This window comes from Rhea pennata, chromosome 2 (genome assembly GCF_028389875.1).
Source record: "Rhea pennata isolate bPtePen1 chromosome 2, bPtePen1.pri, whole genome shotgun sequence".
NCBI classification, from domain to species: Eukaryota; Metazoa; Chordata; class Aves; order Rheiformes; family Rheidae; genus Rhea; species Rhea pennata.
The window spans coordinates 96,023,156-96,045,406 of record NC_084664.1 but is presented as its reverse complement, the minus strand read 5'-3'; the positions used below and the strand labels follow the sequence as shown (position 1 = coordinate 96,045,406).

At 39.5% G+C, this 22,251-nt stretch overlaps 1 protein-coding gene across 1 annotated transcript; it reads left to right on the top strand.

Moving 5' to 3' along the window:
* The first annotated feature begins 5,780 nt into the window (after nucleotides 1-5,780).
* TMEM170B (transmembrane protein 170B) lies at nucleotides 5,781-21,020 on the top strand. Its single transcript, XM_062568049.1, has 3 exons — nucleotides 5,781-6,173; nucleotides 14,263-14,433; nucleotides 19,262-21,020. The coding sequence occupies exons 1-3, from the start codon at nucleotides 6,077-6,079 to the stop codon at nucleotides 19,390-19,392; spliced, it is 399 nt and encodes a 132-aa protein (XP_062424033.1). The 5' UTR covers nucleotides 5,781-6,076; the 3' UTR covers nucleotides 19,393-21,020.
* The last annotated feature ends 1,231 nt before the right edge of the window (nucleotides 21,021-22,251 follow it).

Sequence of the window (22,251 nt, the reverse complement as noted above, 5' to 3'; positions counted from 1 at the left end):
AGACATGTTCTACTCTTTTATAGGGCAGAGAAAATAAGCTGACCCTACTTTTCCACCTGTAAAATTATTTTTTCCGCATTTGAAAAGTTATAGTTTACAGTCCTTTTGTAGTGTTTCACATTCATGCAGCTCAAAGAATCCTCCAAACCTCAAAAATACAGAGAGGGAAATAGGGAATAGGAGTTATGCTGGAAAGAAAGTGAGATCTTCTGGAATAAAGATTAATCCTTGTGCAAATTTTCAGTAGTTAGCTGCAGACTTTTTTGTCTCTGTGTTCATATTTCTGAGGGCAGGCTTGAGCTTTAAAGACCTGATTATCACAGGCCTGTTTATCTAGTTATGTCTTACAAGCTTAGCTGAGTGCGTAGTCAGGTCTCTCAAAGGTTTATTAATAATAGTGATACAATTTTTAAATGCAATCACAATTCAGCTTGAAGAAGGCTCATGATTGGTTTTCAGTCAGTATTTGAATTAAGAGATGGCTCAAAAGTCACTTTTTCCCCCCTGTTTGCCAGGGGGGTTAAGCATAACAATGCAATTTCCATCACAGCCCTCTGCACTTACGGTTTGGACGTTTATTCCTTATTCAAACTCTTCTGCTGGAGTGTCGGGCCGCGCGCGCCGCCGGGGCCGTTGGGGCCGCGCGCGCCGCCGGGGCCGTTGGGGCCGCGCGCGCCGCCGGGGCCGTTGGGGCCGCGCGCGCCGCCGGGGCCGTTGGGGCCGCGCGCGCCGCCGAGGCCGTTGGGGCCGCGCGCGCCGCCGGGGCCGTTGGGGCCGCGCGCGCCGCCGGGGCCGTTGGGGCCGCGCGCGCCGCCGGGGCCGTTGGGGCCGCGCGCGCCGGCAGAGGGCGCCGTGCGCACGCAGCATCGCTGCCCGCGGCGGCGGCGGGGGCGGGGGCGGGGGCGGGGGCGGGAGCGCGAGGCGCCGGCCGCCGTGGCAGCTCGGCCGCCCGTGCAGTGCTGCTTTCTGCTCTTACTAGCGCTCTAGCCCCCCGAAACACAGCGCTGGAAAGGAAACTCCAGGCACCACCTGTCCTCCGGGACTGCAGGAAACCACTCCGTATACTCTGCTTCTGTGCTCAATAAACTTCTATATGAACACAAGTCTTGGAGGTTTGCGGGGTTTTGTGTTGTTGGGGTTTCTTTTCTTTTCTCTTTTCTTTTCTTTTCTTTTCTTTTCTTTTCTTTTCTTTTCTTTTCTTTTCTTTTCTTTTCTTTTCTTTTCTTTTCTTTTCCCCCTAGGGAAAACTCTACCCAGAACTTTTTCCTCTGATTAGAAACCTTCTCCTAGTGTAACTGCATTAATGGTCGATTTATAAATTTATACAATGTTCTTTTTATTTTTTTGCCTTTCCTGACACTGTCCTTTAAATAGCTTCTTTTCACTAGTGGTTACCTCTGCAGGGTATTTATAGGCACCAATTATACCCCCTCTTAGCTTAGCAACCCTCCTTTTGCCAAGCGAAAACAGTCAACAACTCTCTCAGTCCTGTCTTATGCGATACATTCTCTCATCTTTCCAAAAGTCCTTCTCTGTGCCTAGCATGGCTCTAATTCCTTCTCCTGATCACAAGGTACCACAATAGTGTGAAGTATTTCAGATGAAGTCTCACCAAGCTGTTACAAAAGCGCTAGTTCTTCACTTTCATCTTGAATACTTTAAGCAAGCACCTGAAAAAATACTAAGATCATGTTCTCCTCTTCCCCCCCCCCCCCCACTTTTCTGCCTTATCTACAGCTCTGCCTCTTGTGATCGCTATTCCTTAAGATCTTTCCAGCCATCACTGTCTTGCTCGCCTTGTTTTCGGCCTAATCCTCCCTCGGTGTCACGGCTTCAGCAGCCACCTAAGCCATGCTGCCTCACCGCTTGGCCCCCATTTGGCACCCCTTGATGTCACTGCTGTTGCTCCATATACTGCTGTCTATAAGCTCTTACAATTATCCCTGTGATAACATAGGGAAGTAATACTTTCAGGTCTTAGCAACTTCTCCCTGATGAGCTCTTTCTGAAGACAGAATTTTGGCCATCAGTCTCCACTAGTGTAAAGTTGCAGACTGTAGGAGTGAATTTTGCTTGTTTCTGCTGCTTCATTCAAGTTCTTCCTACATCTTCACCCAAGCTGGGTGGTGTCAAGAAATGTCATTATCATGCTCCACATTTTTTTCCTTGTGTCAGTGTTCTTACAGTATTTTCATAAATGATCTGGACAGCCTTATTTTTATATAACAAAAAAGTGCATTTCAAACTTGTGTCCAGCTCATCTATTCAGCAGATAATAAAAAGGCATTGGACAGGATGCAAAAAATGAGAAAACACAGGAAAAATAAGAACTTTTCAAAACCCAAACAAACATAACAGGAAAAGCAGCATTGAGAGAGATGTATTATAGGTTACTTGGAGAAGCACTGGGTGGAAAACTATGGAAAGCATAGGAAAAGGAGGAGGCTGCAAGAGCTGAAAAGCAGATTGTGATGAAACACTGAGGAGACCAAAGGTAGGACCAGGTACTACACCGAGTGTCATGGTGTGGGCTGTAGCAGACCAGCAGGAAGGGAAGAAAAGAGCAATGAGTGTTAGTGGAACCACTGTGGGATCCAGTGAAGAGAAGGAAAATAACCTGAGAAAATGAGGAAACATAAGAACAGAGGTAGATGTCAAAAAGGAGGAATGATGGGACTGCAGAGAAGTTGAATAAATGAGAACCCCCTTGTGAGATGAGTCTCTGTCCCTTTATCGCTTCTGCACTGCGAACAGAGCTTCTTTAAGTGCTTCAGCTACCTTTGATCAGAAAATGATCAATTAATTGAGATTAGGATGTTGCCTACCTGCAGTCTGGCAACCTCTTTGGTGGAGTTAGTCTCAGCAGAATCTGGGCTGCCCTTTCAGTGGCTCGCTCTGGGGAGGAAAGCCTGTTCTAGAGAGGTGTCTCTACAGAGGTGTCCTGCAGTCCCTGCTCCGCCACCAAATAATCAGCCCTACACCAGGCCTACCTGGGTAGGCCTAAAAGATTTCTAGAGTCTCTGTCTCTAGGGAGAGAGCAGTCTGTGCAGCCTCAAAGCACAGACCCCAGCAGATATTATAAAAGTCTGGGAACTACAGTAGTATTCCTCATAGCAATATTCCATTGCCTTCTAGGTGAATGAGTTCTTTGTACCTCTGTCATGAAAAATAAGCTTTGTGGAGTGTGTTTCAACAAGCTCTGGACATAAGCAATCCACAACCCGTATTCCCAATGCATCCTTCTGTGGATGATATACAAAAATCGTCAGTATGAAGGCTGAAAAGTGACTGGGCACCAGTGAGGTGTTACATACAGAGGTATATGCATACTTCCATACATGTCTCATATCTAATAGACTGTCCTTCTGACATCTGACAGTAAATTCCAATAGGGTTTATTAATTGTTCAAAATTGTTATTGTTCAAAAAAGGTTACTTTTATCTTGGTGTTCCTCTGATGAGTGTCACAGCAACCTGAGAGGCATCCTTGTTCATGAAGCAGTGCGCTACAATACAGTCACATTTAGAGATTGTTTTAAAGTGCACTGAGAAATCTTTGCTCTCTTAAAGTTCATCATGCAGAAGTTAAAAAGAATAAATCAAAATAACTGTTTCTAAACTCCCCATTGTGTGTTTTGCATTGCAACATAAATGGCATGCTATTATTTCTGAGAGTATGGAATAATTCTGCTTTGGGAATAAATCACTGTTGTGTAATGAAGGAGACTGTTGTTTGTATGACCCCTGCTTGAATTACACAACTGTAAATTGCTGAAATAATAGGATTGTAGGAAGAGGAAGAACCTCATTTGATCATGAGAGTGGGACCTAGCCTGGCAGTTAGATTCTTTCTGTTTTGAGTGATATAATGCTTAAATCGGTCACACCTGGAGACTTCTAGGAAGTTATTAATTGTGTGTTTCTCAATGCCTTTTGCAGAAATGCTAAGTACTGTCTGCTTCATAAACAAAAGTCTATGGAAGCTGTTCTCTGAACTAAACGGCATACAACAGTATAGCTGAAAAATCACGTCATTTGTATCAAACAGGATATTAGTAGATTTATCTTCATCTATAAATTGCAAATTATTTTACCTCCTCAGCCCTTAGCATCACAAGGTATGCTGACATAAAATAATGTTTGTGAAGTACTATTGCAAGCGCTGTTGAAAAATGTGTAATGAAGGAGACTGTTGTCTGTAGGACCCCCGGCTTGAATTACACAACTGAATTACACTGAGAAAATGTGTGCAGCAAATATTGCCTAGGGCCATATATTTAAGAATAGAGAAAAGAATTACTGTCCTTTAAATTCGCAAGCACTATCAATCCTATGCTTTGAAAAAGGCAGTGTCTAACGACAGATCACATTTTTTTTTAATTATATGTGCATAAAGCAAGAACTAGGACTGAAGTATGGTTACCGAATTAAAATTCGCTCAAGCTTTCTGGTACTTTCTAACTTCTGAGGGGTTTAATCTACAACAGCGTTAGCTGTACATCTCTTAAGTTCAACAGAGCAGACAGAAATGCGGTGCGGCATTGCCTGGATGTTGCCTCAGGAGGATCAGCTCCTCTGCTGCACACGCTTCTGTCACTTCAACTCAGACAGCTCCAGGCTTCCCGAGCAAAATTCTCCCCTCACGACATTTCAGTGGTGGCAGAGCTGATGCTTCTGAGGTGAGAGCGAGAGCGGCCGGAGGGAAGCAGTGCGTGTGGACGGAGAAGCCTCGGCGATTTGAAGAACTATCCTGGCACCATGCAGGAAACTGTATCACTGGGGCAGCCTGCCACTCTAGGCAGCTGCCCACACCCAGCCGCAATCTTGACAACATGTTACAGCTAATTTAACTGTTGATATAGATAAGGATAAAGGGGGGTGGGGGGGTTATAGAAGAGGAGTGTTAAGGTTTGGGAATGTGGGTTCCACAGTGAGGCAGGCTGCTCAGCCGCTCCCGCACCTCCTCTCCTTGTTTTCCTGCCGCTTTTTGCCTCGACCTGCCGCTGTCCCGTCCGCCCTGCGCGGCGCGCTGCCTTTGTCTTATAACCAGCTCGCCATGTTCGTCTTCTCCCCACAGCTGGGAGCGGAGCCGGGGGGGGGGTGGGCTGAGCCCCCTGGGCGAGAGCCACGGAAAGGCTAAAACTCGCATTCTGGAGTTTTTGGAACAGATACTGCGTTCTGTTCCTCAAAACAGTAACGGCAACGGCATTCGGGGTCCCGGCCCGCCGCGGAGAGCAGGCGAGCGGGGCCAGCACCGGCGAGGGGGCGGGGCGGCCGCCACGGCACTAACGTCCGGAGCGGCGAGGGGGCGGGGCCACGGGCACGTGGGGTGAGCCCGTCCCTATGGCGAGGGCCAATCAGAGAGAGGAGCGCGGCTCGTGCGCTACCTAACGGTCCCTGGGAGCCTGCCCCTTCCACACCCAAGGGAGCCGCGGCCCCCACCCTCGCCGTCGCCTCGCGCTGCGCGTGCGCGCGACCCTCCCTCCCGTAGGGCAGCAGCCGGCGCCGGGAGCCGCGGGCCCTGCCGCAGGCGCCGCTTCTCCCCGCGCTCCCTGGCACGCGGGCGCGGCCGCTGCGTGGAGCTGCCCGCGCGCGCGTGAGCGAGCGAGGGAGCCGCGCGGCCGCCCCGCCCCGCCCCGCTCTCCAGGTGATGCCGGAGACCGCGGCGGCGATGCCGTTGCTGAGGCGGCGGCGGCGGCGGCGGCCGTTGCTGCGGGAGCAGGAGGCGATGGGGGCCGCGCGGGCCTTGCCGCCGGCCCCCGCCACTGGCTCGCACCTCGGCGCCGCCCGGCCCTGCCCCTGAGCCGCAGGGAAGCACCAGGGGCCGGCCGACCGCCCGGCTCCCGCCGCCGCCCCCTCTGCCCCTCTCGCCGTCCTCGATGTCTCCCCCGCCGCGCCGAGGCTCCTTCGCCACCTTCCCGCCCTCTTCCTCCTCCTCGCCGCCGCTGCTGACCGCCCGCCCCGCAGCCCGGCGGCGAGAGGCCGCGGGCCTCCGCGTCTTCAGGGCGCCGCTGCTGTTCGGGCCCCCCCCCGGGTGAGGAGCGGCGGCGGAGCGGCCGCCGGGCCCCCCGCTAAGATGAAGGTGGAGACGGGAGACAACTCCATGATCAACCTGTCTGTGCAGCAAGTGCTGAGTCTGTGGGCGCACGGCACCGTCCTGCGCAGCCTCACCGGTAACTGGGCGGCGGCCGGGAGGCGGCGGGGGGGGTGCAGGGAGGAGGGAGAATGTGTGTGTGCGGGGGGGGGGGTCTGTGACACACGCGTGAGAGTGCGGAGGTGCCTGGGTGTCCGTGTGCACGCGTGCATGTGCGCTTCTGAATGTAGGTGTGCAGATAATACCAACGGTGTGCGTGCCTAGGGGAGCTGCGGTGTGGCTGGGAACGAGCCGTCTGTATGCACAAAAGAGGGCGTGTGTGTGCAGGGCCGGTGTGCAGCGGGGAGGATGGTCACTCTGTGGATTACACCTGTGTGGGGAGGGCTGGCGTTTAGGTTCCTGAGATCTAGTGTGTATGCATATGTTGGTGTGCTTCGATATGTGCTTGTAAATGTGTGTGCAATGACTGTGTGGAGGGCTTGGGTTGTCTTGTCCAGGGAAAGTAGAGCAGTCCACCTGTGTGCTGTGTGTTGGGAGGGATGATATTCACGCCTAAAATCTGGTAAGACTGCATGAGTAAAGGAATTGAGGATGTAAGCGTGTTCTCACACTTCTGTATGTATGCACATAATAAAAGGCTTACGGTATAGGGAGTGAGCATATGTGCGGGAGTTGATGGATACCTGTGTGTGAACAGAGTGATAGAATGTGTGTGTGCATGAGTAGATCTGTATGGAAGGCTGGAGTGTGTCTGGGGGAGTGTTTTCATGAATATGCATTCTTTAGCATTTGAGAGAAAGTCATAAAAATCAGAGAGATGAGATGTGCGGGAGAAGCAGGGACTTTAACTTACTATTTTCACCCTGAGCATGCCCCTAGACAATCAGAACTGTGGGCGTTAATAGGGTGGCAGATGTTTCCTGACAAATGCTCATAACTCAAAGAGTCAGGAATCTCTGAAGACTGAGCTGGGCTGGAAAAGGTCTGTGAACCAAAGCTGCAAAGGCGATGGTGAAGTCAGGTCTTCCTTCTTTGCTAAGAGAAGGAAGCTTTAACTAGCTTTGGCAAGAATAGGTTTCCTGCTGCTCCGAGTCTTGTAATGAAAAAGGATATGGACCTACGGAGCACTGTGAGAGTATTTCAAAAGCGTATGGTGGAGGGAGGATGTATCTCTTGGTTGCCTTTTCTGCCCAGGTTTAAACAGAGCATAAGTTTCTAACTCTGGACTTGCAATGAGCCAATATTAGTGGGGGTGTTACTGGGTGAATTCTTTCTACTTTGTATAGGGATGTACTAGGGAGTAACAAATTTAATAGAAAATGTTGAGTAAAATGGGTATGTGTTTCTGATATTCATGAAAAAGTACTATGTCATCTACTGTCTATATTAATGATAAATGGTTAAAAGTATCAAATATATCAATGATGGAAGACGTGGGATGGAAACAGAGGAGCTAAAGCTTAAGATGTAGCAAATACAAATTGATTGTGTTAGGTTCTATTTCAGCACATCTTGTTATTTTAACTTCTAGGAGACTTTTTTTAATGTTTTTTTTAAAAAAAGGAAAAGGTCATATTTTTTAATTTGATCAGTGAGCTTTTCACTCACTTTTAATGAATGTCTGATTAAAGTTTCCAAGTACTAGCCTGGCTCATTTTCTGAATAGTTATTCTTGTATGCTTCTGTAAAAATGCAAGGTGTTTACCTAAAGGAAAAGATTAACAATGGATTTAACTTTTCTTTGTGGCAAACATCCTCTATAAAGTTTTTCTTAGAGTGTTATGCAAAACAGGTGTTTGTATGGGATTAAATGGTATGTGTTAAGTAAGAAAAACACTGTTTCCTGCTGGTTTTGTAACATAATGAAGAGTTGCTTTTTTATTTTATTTATTTATTTTTTTAATGCTGGAGGGGTTGGGTTTTTTCACTTTAAAGAATAGGAGATAATAGTTATCCACTGTAATGCTGGAGAATACATTAGTGTCGTTTGCAGATGCCCTATAGTTTCTGAATCAATACTTGAATTCAGATTATCCTTTCCACCATAATTTGTCATGCTGTATGTTTTTGTGAACTGTCAACAAAAATAACTTTCACTGGGTGAACATCTTTTATGTAAGACACAATGTTATTGATTATACCTTAGGAGGCTATTTTTCATTTAGTACTTGATATTAATGAATAGTTGTTATGAAACTTATTTTATGTAAATCCTTTCTAAAGTACTTGCCTGTAGTATCTTTTTCCTGACCTTCATCATATAATCTGTCTGTTCAAAGACAAAATCTGTTTTTCCATGGTGAAAGAAAAGATGTGTGAATGAGTTTACTTAAACATCTTATTAGATGCATGAGGAAATGAGTTATCTATGTAAAGTATAAGAAACTTTTTCTGAGTATTGATAAAAGATTCATGAAACTACAATATTGCTTGAATATCCTTTAAGACTACTTTGTGTTTATTTTTGAACTTTGGAGTTGGATCTTAAGTTGTGCAAGTATAAGTTTATCTTTTTTAGATAAACAATGTGGATTGTATTTGCACAAAGCTGTGAAACTACCAGCACACTCATTCTTCTTTAAAACATTTTTTTTCCCCAAAATTTTCAACAGGGAGCTGATCTGAACTCTAGGTGAAACCAGAAAGTGTTTTGAGCATTAATGGCTTAATTTCTGTTCTTTCTCTTAATGAGAAGCCAAACCATTATTTTTATACCAAAAACCAGATTCAGGTTTAACATAAAAAAGAAAAAAAAAAAGAAAAAAAAAAACTTTCAGTTATATTAACACATTGTCTGTAGTCTCATGTGGTACTTTGGGAAATTTCATTCTTGACACCTGTGCATTTCACCCTATGACAGCTAGGGCTTCAAGCACTGCTCTGTATAGCTGAACCTAGGAAGCAACCTGGGAGGGAGAGGAGCATTGTTGCAGAAGATGGAGGAAAGGATATAGTGAACATGGGAGAGGAGGCTTTTATGTCACCCAATTTTTTTACTCTCCAGCAAATCTCGACAGTAGCCCCTTCATGTGGACTGGTTGTGTTTTAGTATTAGTGATAGAGCAGGATTTAGGGTAACAAGTCTGACAATAGCCAAATGTGAACCAAAAATACATCCTAGTTTGAATATGTAATAATAATAATAAAAAAGTTTAAAGACTATCTCCGTATTACAGATGTTTTTAATATTTCTACTCTTTGCATAACTACTGTAGATCTTTGTGTGTGTCTAGTTATTGTAGGTTCCAAAGATTTAAGTTTCTGATCTCAGTGGGTTTTGCATTAGCCACTTGGGGGTGGGGGGTGAAGGGGAGGAGTTGGGGAATGTCTTCTTCTATGTGCCTCTGCAATTCTTAAGAGGAGGAGAAAAAACAAACAAAAGCCCTTGTATGGCACTGCGTGGCTTCCAAAATCAATCTTCCTCTTGCCTCCTTGGTGTCCCAAGGTAATGAGGTTATGACTCCATAACTATTTACAATAAATATCTTTGATTTAAAAGTACTGCACAGCAGTAAGTTTTGAATTTGATGAAAGAGAAAATCTGTAAGAGGTTATGGGCATCACACAGAAGATGCTTCATGCCTGTAATATTTTTCCTGACCTTTATTGTATAATTATTTGTTCCTCAATAGTCCAGACTGTGGTTTTGTCCCTGTTATGCAAGGTGACTAGTCTGTAATTTATGATTTAAATGCCCTCCATTAAGTGCTTCTTCTCCAGTTAATATGGCAGAAATATCAGCATCTCCAAACAACAGACTGTTTAACAGTGTAGTCTTGGTAACTTCCAAAGTACCAGCTAATGCAATAATTAAGGAAAGAATCCAGTGATGAAAAAAATACTGTAATATATAAAGAGCTGAGTTAAGCTTGTAGGTATAATATCCTGACATTTCTCAATCTGAGTGCTTTAGTTTATAAATCTATGGAAATATAACATTGTATAATTTCTTAAATTTTGATATGTTTTGCCTTGATAACTGTAATTTGAATATGTTGAAGTAATTTCAATATGTTAAAAGTAAACTCTGAAACTTTGACTGTAATGTGTATCTTTAGATTCACAGCACAGATACTTCTAATTCTATAGCTAATGTTGGTAGGCTGGCTACATAGCTTAGAATCTCAAGAGAGATCATACTTGGTTTGAGAGTAATCAGTTGGTCTTGGGTTATGAAATGTTATAGGCAATCATTAATTTGACAATACTTGTTGAGAAGTAGAGGAAGAAAATGTTGCAAGTGAAGGACTAGGCAAGTACTGCATTGTTACTGTAACTAAGTGGCAATAACACAGGTTGTTCAGATATATGTGTTTATAACTATTGTAAATATTAGTGTTTACACAGTTACTGTGTTGACTCTGTGTTTATTTACCTGAGATAAAGCAGTTAATGTAGCACAACGTCAAATTGTGTAAGTTGAACTACAAGTGATATGAATGTTATTCTAAACTTTAGCATCCTTTAAGAATTCTGTAACCTTAAGAAAAAGTCTGAACTTTAATATTGAGATTGTGTGCCTTAAGAGCCATATGATATGTATAAATAATTAAATTAACAAAGAGTTACTCCGAATCTGGCATGACAAGGCATGAATTGCAAAGTATTTGAGCCAAGCAACTACTCTAGAATTAAAACCCTATTCAAGTAAAGCTGGTGGAAAGGAACATAACCACCATTTTTAAATTTGCCTTCGGTTTAAGTGCCTAGGATTTTAAATAGGCTTAAATATAGATCTCTGTTGTCCTTATTAGAACAGCTGTGGCTTCTATGCAATAGATTGTATGCCACTTTCTCACAAGTTGATAAGAACCTGAATCTCTTCTAGTTCCTAGTCAGTGTATTCCTTTGGAAACTGCTGAATTTTGATATGAATAAGTTGTATTCTGGTTAAAGTAATTTGAATATGTTAAAAGTAAGCTCCAAAACCTTTTTAATGGTAGACCAAAGAGGCAGGAAGTTTCTTTCAAAATTTTATTTTATTCCTGTTTCTTTAGGACAGCTTTGAAAGGAACTGACTAAATAAACCAAGGCTAGATTTGTATTTGGTACTCTTTGCCAAGTATAGCTAAGTCGTTATTATCACACCAGCAAAATACTCCTAATACTCTTTGTATGCAGCTCATATCATCAGAAGAGCAAGGTAATTAGTGTAGCTACACAAATACTGAGTAACTCTGTCAGAATGCTTTGTTTGGCAGTGATGATCACAATGCTAAGTTGTATATCTTAAAACATAGAATAATTGTATCAGTATTTCTTTTAAATCACTTCAATCCTACTTCTTCAGGGTTATAGGCATTATAAATCTTCAGTTATTCTTGAACAAGCAAGGCCTTGACCCTTGCTATCCTGAAACCCGCGTTCTGCTCCTTTATTCTCTGTTGTTGTCTTTGAATACTATCCCCAGTATGTGCTTTGATTCCTTCAGTGTTATTCCAGCATTCTTTTTCTTAAGGCCATCTCTCTTCACACTTCTGGAGTTAGATGATGCTCAACTTCAAGCTCTTTCACTCAGAAATACCCATGCATCAACTCTCTGCCCTCAATCTGTCAGAATAAGAATGACTAAGTTGCCTTCTAGGTTTATGGTGCTGGAAGCCTCTTCTAGTTTGTTTAAAAGGCTGGCTGTACTGCTTCCATCTCCATCCATCCAGATTGACAATTTTTTGCACTGAGGGAGACACTAGAATAATTTCAGCATGGCAAGTGGCAAAGTTGTACTTTGCTTGCTGTTCAGGGAAACTTTTATCTTTCATTGCTTCTAAAAACTAGTTTTTTGTTGCAGCAGATCAATATTTTTAACAAGGATGTATGGGAGGAGGGATGAACAAAAAGGCTCTGCTAATCTCTGCTCATAATCCCATCAAGTACCTTTATAGAGAAAAGCTTTTCAGCTACGCTCATTCAACAAACTTGGACAAAAGTTCATGCAGAGTGCAGAGGAGACATAGGTACTTATAGATGCATCTTGATTTCCATGTTAGTGTTTTTCTCTAATTTTTATTATTCTGAGTTATCCAGATGGTAAAGTGGGGTATAGTTCCTGTGATCTTTATCAACAGTGTGTCCAAAGCGGTGTAGACCTGAGAAACTGTTCAGTTTGTTACTGAACTACAGTCTGCTCAGTCCATAACTAAAATTTATAACATGTCTAATAGCAGATTACCCAGTCCTCAAGGAAGTGATCCCCTGTGGGATATGAACTTAGTTTTTGTGATCTGGATGAAATATCTATTGGGAATCTGCTTTTTGTGACCCTTTCCAGTGAAAGGGTTTACTTGATAACTCTTTTAATGTTTGCCAGAAGAAAAAGAGATCCAGCCCCTTGTGCTAGATCATCCATAGTGTTTCTTTCTGATATTGTTTTCCCAACCAAAGGCATCCATTTCCTGAGTCTGTTTTACCTTTGCCAGGAAATAAACTTTTATTTATCCTCTCTGGCTTATTTACCAGTGGCCAAATGGTCTTTACATGCTTCAGGGGCTAGAAGGGCTGCCAGGTTCTAGAGAGGCAGATCCTTCGCTTGATTTCCTTGCTTGTTTGTTTCCATTAGAGAAAAAAACCAAAAACAATGAGGACTCCATATCTACGCTAGTAACATAAAAGACCTGTTAGGAGTGTTTCCCGTCTGAAATTCATCATGAAGATGGTAGGCAAGATCAACAATCAGCCTTTCTGTAGAAAGGTTTTGTATAGCGTGACTGCTTGGTGCTCTTGTCGCTATCATAGTGCTATCACAGTAGCTTCCAAGAGTGTGGCGTTCAGTAGGGTAGTCATGTAGTCCTTATCCTCTTGGGACAGGGCCAAGGGGAAGGGATGGAGACACCTTCAATATACATGTCTGTGTACCCAAGCACTTAGAGAGGGTAATCTTCAGCTACAGCTGTTATTACCTGCATGTATGTTCACCACCCACCTTCCTACGCTGTCTCCTTAGAGAATCTTTTGGTTCTATTATTTAGAGAAATTGTAAATTCTATGACACAGTTTGCCTTTTATGCCTGTGTGAAGGGGGAAGGATAAGTCTACTCTTAAAGTGCTGCTAAACCAGAAACTTAAACTTTTTTTTAGCACTGTGAGTATGTACCATGAATGTTGGATCATATGATTGTTGGGCTTAAAGGACTACAGTTCTTAGCATCTTCTCACAGCATTTTTGTTGATCTGCTATGTGCAACTTATTGTTACTAATTGGATTATGTTTCTGCTCAAAAACTGATATGTATCAAGTTACAATAATACAGACTCACTTGATACAACAGCAGGATACTTCATGTTTAAGGAAGCAGAATGACTTTTTTTGAGGGGGAACTGCTGCAGAAACTCTGAATTTATTAGCAGTTTATAACATTTAAAACATTTATTGTAACAGTTTTGTGGATTGTGTCAATGAGAAAAATGCAGCCCCGTTTCCCGAATCCTATGATGATACTTAGCAAACCATAACCAACCATTGTTGATTAAAAAAAAAAAAAAAAAAAAAAAAAAAAAAAGTGACTAAACTTAGTTTTTAACTTTGCTTTTGGGGTATTTTCTCACCCCTTTGAGTTGTACAAACTATTCTTAGAAAATTACCATTGTGTGAGAAAGATTCTTTAGTTCTTATGTAGATTCATTGATGCTTTCTACTCTTTTCTTTCAAAGTAATGATCATGTCTGTGGCATGCTTTGGAGAAACATGTTTGTATTCCATGCGTTCTCATTGTCTTTTGTCCTAGCTTAGGTAGTCACTGCTATTTACTATTTGTAAAATTCTGTGCTAAGCAATTAGATGCAAGCAGCTAGACATACTGAAATTTCATGCTAAAAATAGTGTTTTTATTAAAAATTTTTTAACTTATGTTTTCATTAGTTTTCCTTTGAAGCTAATTTGATGGAACACTCCAATATAGCTCCTAGAGAAACTGAGATTAAATGTATTCTTAAATAAAAGCCAGAGGTTTTTTTGATTATAATAGACTTTTATTCCTTTTACGATAGATCTCTTAAAAGGAAAAAATATCTTGAGCATGTTCTGGTATTTTCACACTGGTTCTTTTAAAGACTGAAGACAGTATTGCTTTTCTTTTTACTTTTAATGTTGATTGTATGCAGTAGTTCTGTATCTCTTGCTTTATGGTTATCTACTCAGAATTACTAACCCTTTATTGACTGCTTTCTTTCAGAGATGTGGTACTGGGTTTTCCTCTGGGCTCTCTTCTCCTCTCTCTTTGTCCATGGTGCTGTGGGAGTATTAATGTTTGTGATGCTGCAGAGGCATAGGCAGGGAAGGCTGATTTCTGTCATTATGGTCAGCATTGGATTTCTGGGTTCTGTAACTGGAGCAATGATAACCAGTAAGTCTGTCTTTTTTTGCTTTTTCACTTTTTTTTTTTTACAGCTATTAAAAAAAAAAAACTTTTTGTAGTTGTTTGGTAATTGTTTGTTAAAATTGCCTTAGTCATGTAGCAGTGTGTCTGAAAATACCAGCTGAATTGCTCTTCCTATTGTGTAAAGATAAAACTACTATAGAACTGTCAGGGAACAGAAAATACTCCTGTTCTTTCATTTTGGAAACTTTTTAGCTGTTCAACAGATGTATACTCAGCAATTAATAGCTTTGGGGGATCTATAAGAGCAGTCCTGCCCTGTTGTACTTGCTACAGATGTTTTGCCAAGGGTTTTTGATCAAAACAACCTCTTCAATACCCCTAAACTGCATCTGAATAGGATACTGCTCTTTTTAAAAAGTGAAGATGAAAACTACATAGTGATTTACAGCAAAGAAATGTAGTGATATTTAAAAAATTTTTTTTTAACAAATGACTGTAACAATCTGAACTACACATGCCAGTCAGCAAGAGAACAGACCAAATAGTTACGCATAGCTTACGGATTTGAAAGAACTTTCCTGTCTTGTGTGGCCATACTGGTAGCTTCTAGTTTATTTGGGGCAGTGAAGAAAGAGGAAGAAATGCTATTAGACTTTCTGACACATTTAGGCTCTGCTGTTGTGTTAGATACAATGTTCTGTGGCAATTGTCTTAAAGTTTCTCGTAGTGTTAGTCTCTTGCACATCACTTGAGACAGATTTTATTTGTTGACATTGTGTCCACAGATAAGATGCTAATGCATTTTATGTTAAAGCAGTATGCTGAAAGATGAGTTGATATGATGTCCATAGAGCTATAGTTAAAAATCTATAGTCATGATTAAAACATTGCAGAAAACAGAAATATTTTGCTAATAATTAACTAAATGCAGAAACACTACACCTCACCAAATGTAGTCTGCGAGTGATGTTGCTGAGAACAATTTGAAGGAAATGCTGCTTAGTTGTTTCCATCTACAGTTGTTTGTTTCAAATGCTGTTTTTACACACTTCTAAATTTTAGTATTTATGTTTATACTGGAATGTATGTAAGTTAAAGATCACTGAGTCACTTTATTCAGTCTTTGTCTTCATTATACCACTTTAGTTGTATCACTTAGATCAAACACTACCTTTTCCAAGCAGCCAGGAGCATGGTGAGCTTTCTGTTGAAAAACAATAAATAGTGAACATTATTTTCATAGGAAAGAAGCTTGCAATGTGTTGCTCAAAACAATGCTGTTAAGGAGAGCTCAATGTTAAAATCGATGGGTTGATTAAAGCCTATAAACCTGAACAGTAGTTTCCACTGAAAGATTCAGTGTTGTTGACACAATAGTCCAACTTAAAGGACAGTAAAGCTTTTGTTGAGAATTAGGAACTGTAAAGCTAGGGACCATGACAAAGTCTTTAGGCAAGCCTTATTGCCTTTCATTCCCCTCTTTCTTTGAACTGTCCAGAATATCAGATTAGTGTTACATTGTCTTTAGACACATTCATAGATGACTTGTAACAGTTTGTTTTCTTGTTGTTGCTGAAAGTCTTTCTTGTTAGTTTTGTTTCAAGGTAAATAAAAGTGAAGATGTTATAAAATATTTCCTTGTAAGAAACCTTAAATTAGCCTTTACTATATTTTCCTGAAAAGGGCATTTTCATTGCTGTTTATTTCCCAACCTAGAATTTCCATCATTTTACTACTGTACGGTTCCATAAAATTCTACCTTTTTTGCTAAGCTATGACATGTATGAAATGTCTTATGTTGCACACTGATACCGAAATGTCTTCTGATTGATGTGTCAATGGTCCTGTTAGGAGGTCCAAAAGGCAAGACTATTTCTGAATATTATAAGCAGAAGACAGAAAACATCATACTAGATATCTAAGCAGAGACTTTTACATATTTTGTGGTGGGGAAGGTTGACCTTTTCTCAGATGAAAGTACATTTCATTTATCTGTGCATAAAGAGAGGAGCAACACAGTTCTGTGCTTTATGGCATCCAGTTTTACAGGTCAAAACATTTAACAGGTAAGTGGTACTATTTCTGTGTAAATAATGCATTTTGTCCGAATTTTTCCAAGTTTAGATGATGCTTGCATGCTGTTTCCAAAGATTTTGCACAGAGCATCACAACTTGGGTAGCTGAATATTTTTCTACTTCTGCTATTTTTGTTTCTGGACCACGCTGGATTGTTTCAGACTGAAAATCCATGGGGAGCTCTTGAAGACAGATTAAAGTGATGAAATACTAAAGGAAAGACTTTTTTTAATAGCTATTGTGTTGCAAAATGATACAAGTTGAAGTATTTAATCTTTTCAGTGTACCCAGTCCAGTGCTTAAGAAATTGAAATAGCAAATTGGCTTCATTTTCTGTTTGTATTTCTAATCCTCTGCATCATTTATGTGTAGCTGAATGAGTGTGATATAGATTATTAAATAATACAAGTTTAATCTTACAGATGATAGATCTTTCAAACTTTCTGGACTACTGGAATCTTTCTATCAGCATGTAGAAAACCAAGAAAATCTTCTGTTAGGCTTTGAGAAATCATGAAGCTTACTGGCTATAAAGAAGCTGTAAAACACTGACTGAATAGCAGTGGCTACTGTCAAGAAGCAAACAAGAACAGATAAATGTTAAGCTGTTCTTGAGGCTAACATTTTTAGCTATATTTTATCCCAAAGAGTCTATTCTGTCCCCCCCCCCCCACTACATACAATTCTCCCTTCCCCTCCCCTCCCACCTCCTGTTTTGGTTACACATTTTCATTCCCCTGCTTGGCAGCCTATTTTATTATATTTTGACTCTACCAATTGTGCTGGGTTATGCATTATAGGTTGTATTATGTACCATTATTTGAAAAGTATAAATAAAAATAATTATCAAACTACCAAATTTGGATGTTTTTAATGTCAATATTTTCCAGAAAATCTGTTTTCTTAGGAAGTCAAAAATTTGTTAGTTATTGGGAGAGTAGAAATGACATAATTTACTAAATCTGAGTGGTTTGCATTTACCAAAATAATTTTAAGGCCAGTACTGAGCTCTGCCTAAACAATCTGTTTTTGACAGCAGATAGTCAAGAAACAAAGGAAAAAGCTTATACAAGGTAGCTGAGTGAAATAATGTAAGGCTAACTTTCTGATGAAATATTTTAGACAAAATAATACTTTACATGTTAAACTTATCAACCTAGTAATCTTAATAGTTATGTGGATGCTGTTATAGCCAGAATAATTAGTGAATTCGACTTCTAAAAGTGTTTGTAAAAATGCAAGTTTTAAAATATGTCTGTTTATATTCAGATATGGATTGTATTTGCAGAAAATCTGCTGGGACTTAAAGCCCACTAGTTATAAAGAAATACATTATGAACACTTTAGCAGACAAGTCCCATTGGGGGCTGTTCAAAACTAAGGAATTTCCATTTTTTTAAATTTATTGCACTGATTTAAAAAATTGTGCTTGGTTTTCAGTTTCCTTTTGAGCCTGAAAAAGCCTCTGTGATCTTTGAAACTGTTTAATTACAGTTAAAAGGTGTCTGAGATGTTACGTGCTGAAAGTCTGTAGTTAATTTGAGTTTTGATCTTAGGAAAATTTTCTTAATTTTGAAATAGAGAGCATGGAGTCCAGTGTTATCTTTAGACAAGAAAAGTAAGCACTGTACAGAAAATTCAGAAAGTATTAAACAGAAAAAAGCTTATTTCTAGGGGAATTTTCAAGAAGTAGATTGAATAAGATTTTTACCCATAGAAACAGAGCTGTAGTGAACAATTCTACGTTTTTCTCCAATGAAAAGCCCAGTATCTTTTAAAAGGCTCAGAAGTCATCTGAAGGGAAAATATTGCTTGTCATTAGCGTAATATTTTTTGATGAATTTATGCAAAGTATGTCTTCTGCTCGGTCTTTTGCTCTGAGACATCACAGCTATCCATTTGCTCTGTGACTTTTGCTCCTCAAATACAATTTCAGAATGTGAAAGGCAATGGGAAGGAGTTACTACTAACTGGCTTTGTTTATAATGCTATTTTTTTTGTTCTAGTTTATCCTAGCCTTTTGGTGTTGTACTTTAAATGGGAACTTACACCTAATTATATATATATATATATATATATATATATATATATATATATATATATATATATAAAGGTCTTGGTTCTTTAATATGCTGGAGCTCAATACTTAATGATATTGATTAGATATTCCCTCACATAACACCTTCATGGATGTCAATGAAAGATTTTATGATCCTTTACATATTTTGATTTACTGAACAGCCATTAACATTTTAGCAGTTTAGTCAGAACTAAACTGGTCATTCAGCTGAAATGTTAAAACTGGTAAATATGTAAGTGTTTACAATTATTTTACAGACACTAATAAGATTGTTGTCTTCTTCAGACTTATGTAAGCACAGTTAAACTGGATAAAAATAGATTGTGGACTTGGAAAACCTTTAGAGGGCTTTTTCTTGCTATCTTTTCAAACTAACAGAAGACAAAAATGGGGAAAAAAATGAAGTCTACAGGGAAACCACAAGTTCTTTGTTTATTTGTTAAACCAAACTGGTGTTTCAAAAGTTAATTTTCTTGTTTGAAATTAATCTGATTCAGTTGGGAAAATCATCCCTGAAGGCCTTTCATAACAACTAGAAAAATAAAGACAAGCAAGGCTAATACTTATGTAATGCTATAACATAATACAATGTTTTGTAATATTCTAGAAATAAATACATAGACACTGTAAATCATTTCTCATACTTAAGCACTCTTTTTCCTCAACAATTTCATTCTACACCCTTGTGATTTCTAGGTGCTGCAGTGGCTGGAATTTACAGAGTAGCAGGGAAGAATATGGCTCCCTTGGAAGCTCTCGTCTTTGGTGTTGGACAGACAGTACTGACATTAATTATCTCATTTTCAAGAATTCTTGCAACACTTTGAGACTTCTGTGAAGATTTTCACCTGGTTTAAAGAAATCTATAATCTGAAGAGAAACTTCTTGTAAGTGGATTCGATTCATCATCTTGTAAACTTGAATTAGTGCACAAGGAAGGAAGTATGAGGAATGTGCACTACAAATCTAGAGGCTCGGTCAAGTGAGGAGACTGTCCTCTAGTGTCTGAACTGTTGTACTTCTGCACTGCGCCTTATGTGCCTCGATCATAGGCAGGGTGCAATTCATGTGTGTGAAGTTGAGATAAAGCACCTTGAATAGCTGCCAGTCAGGTTAATGCTTGATGATGGGATTACTGCTGTTATGGGTGTTGTAATAAAACAAAGGGATGCTCCTAAAGAATGTGCCAGACTTGGAAGTTAATTCTTAAATGTTAATTGTGTAAGATTTTGAAAATGTAATAATAGAAGAATGCTGTGATCATAAACTCTACATGAATTCAGGTAAACCAGGCAACTGATATTGGTTTATTAGCAGAATCTCTTTGAATGCTCAATATTCTTATTCAGCATTGAAAGCAACTACTTGCTCTGTTTTGAAAGGAAGATGAACACTGATGGGATTTAAGAGCTATAGCTTTAGCAAAACTAACGTAAGTGGTATTATCTGTAGAATGTGTGACTCGTGGCAGTTCTCTGAAGCTCTGCACAGCATTTCTTCATTTTTTTATCTGCCTATTAAATCTGAGATGTTCAGACCTCACTAGTTTAAGGAGACTGTATAAGGGATACAAAGTACAATCTGTCGTATATGCACAAACAAATGTTAAATTGATACTTTCCTTGTAAATATGTTTTCTTAAATACATGTGGTCACCAGCCTTCAGAAAGGCTGCTTGTTGCAAATAAGCTTCCTATATTCATTTAAGTACTGATAGGATTCCTTAATCCCTCTCTCTCGCTGTATATATATTCTTTAAAGAACAAGAAAGTATAACATAGTCTAAGAGAATACACCTATAAGGAGAATGGAAAGGGATAAAAGTAAGATATATCAGTATTCTATTGAACAAAATGGTAAGTTTTATTAAAAAAATACAGTTACCTTATTTCAAAAGTTTGGAAGTGGAGCACTATAATTTATTTACTTCCTTGTTTCTGAACACTTTGTGGAATGGTTATATATGTGGAATTTTCAAATGCTTAGTTTCCAGTAGAGTTTGTTTTCCTAGTTTAAAAGGAACACTAGTGTTGTGCATGTGAACTGTCTTAAATGTGAAATGTTTTGGGGTGAATAGAAATTCTTTAATTTATGAAATGAAAAATTTTAAAGGGCACGAAGTTCAGTGTGAGGAATAAGGAAACTGAATGCAGCAGCAACAGTTGGTTATAATATGCTGGCAGGAAGAATAAATAACCCAAAGGTATTGCTATTACAGTGTCAAAAAGATTTTCAGGACTGTTGAAGTCACCTAAAAGGATATGGTTAAAATACAGCTTGCAATCCAACTGTATTGCTTAGTGCTTCAGAGTATTATAATGAATTAACCCATCTGCCATTATTTGCCTCCCTATAAATGTTCTTAAGAGCTAAGGAAGCTAGTATTAATTTTATTGTTTTAAAGTATTTAAGGCTTTTGTTTGGAAGATGTACAAAGTTACAGGCTTTGTAGAGAACAAGGTAAAAATAAGTTTATAAACCTTTTCAGTGTTAAATATTTTGGCATTGAATTACTTTTAAAATGTGGTTAAACATATGTTCTAATTTTTTAAAGCATCTTCAAAAATTTATTTTTCATAGTTCAGTCTTTCTGCTGAAACTTTTTGGCATAGCTGCTCTTGCATTTTAACAGGCAATGAAATTATTACATTTGTAAAAGGCAATTTAAATTTCTCTCCATTGTCCCAATTTCTGAGAAAATTGGTTTCAGGTATTTAAGTCAAATGTCAATAATAAAATAATTGAAGAAAATTCTCCTAATGTCCTAATGTGCCTTGTTATGTATATTTTTGGAGGAGAGAATCCAAAAAAAAAGAAAAAAAAAAAGGAAAAAAGAAAAAGTCTGCCTCTTAATTCTTGTTCTATTTTTGCTATTTACTTATGAATTTGGCTACCTGGTATGTTACTCAACAGACATTAAAGCATTTCTGTTTACAACCTGGAAATGCTTATCTAAATAAAAAAAGCCAGATTTTTCATGAAACATTATACTCAGTAATTTAGATTATTTCATGACTTTATCTCACACTTCTTCCTAGTTTTTTCCTAGTTTCCAAACTCCCTTGAGCATTTGAATTCTTATTTATTGTACAAGGGTTATTACTCTATCACTGTTCAACATCTGGCTATCTTTCACTAAATAAATCTATAACAAAGTATTGCTAACTTAAGGAATTTATCATAAATAAAATGTCATTGATGAACTCCATACTTTATTTTAATTGCAGTGCCAATGAAACATTTACCTTTGTAACTTACCTTTGTAACTTACCTTCTTGTCCTTATCTCCTCTCTTTGCAGTTGTCAAATAAATCTCTTCCAAATAAGTCCTGTGCCATAAAGCCTTGTAACCACTTTTAAAACATTGTTGGGTACTTAGTTGTCTCTGCTTTATATGGTGGTATTGCTTAGCAACAATGAATAGGCAGATAATACAACGTGTAAGTGGCTTAACAGAGAGAAAGTTGCATTTTTGGATAGAACATTGTTTCTAACTATTTCTTGTTAGGAACATAGGAGGATGAATAGTTTTTCTACAAAGTGTTGTATGATGATGACATTAACTTACTGCATATTTACTCAAGTTGTGAAAAGAGGTTCAAGTGGCCTTATCTTTGAAATACTGTTTCATTCAATGTCCTTACAAACACCTTTGTTAGACGTAGTGTTGTCTATTGTCAGTGAAG

Coding starts and splice junctions, on each gene's coding strand:
- TMEM170B (XM_062568049.1), top strand. CDS start 6,077: ATGAAGGTGGAGACGGGAGACAACTCCATGATCAACCTGTCTGTGCAG. Junction 6,174..14,262: donor CGTCCTGCGCAGCCTCACCG/GTAACTGGGCGG, acceptor GCTTTCTTTCAG/AGATGTGGTACTGGGTTTTC. Junction 14,434..19,261: donor AACTGGAGCAATGATAACCA/GTAAGTCTGTCT, acceptor TGTGATTTCTAG/GTGCTGCAGTGGCTGGAATT.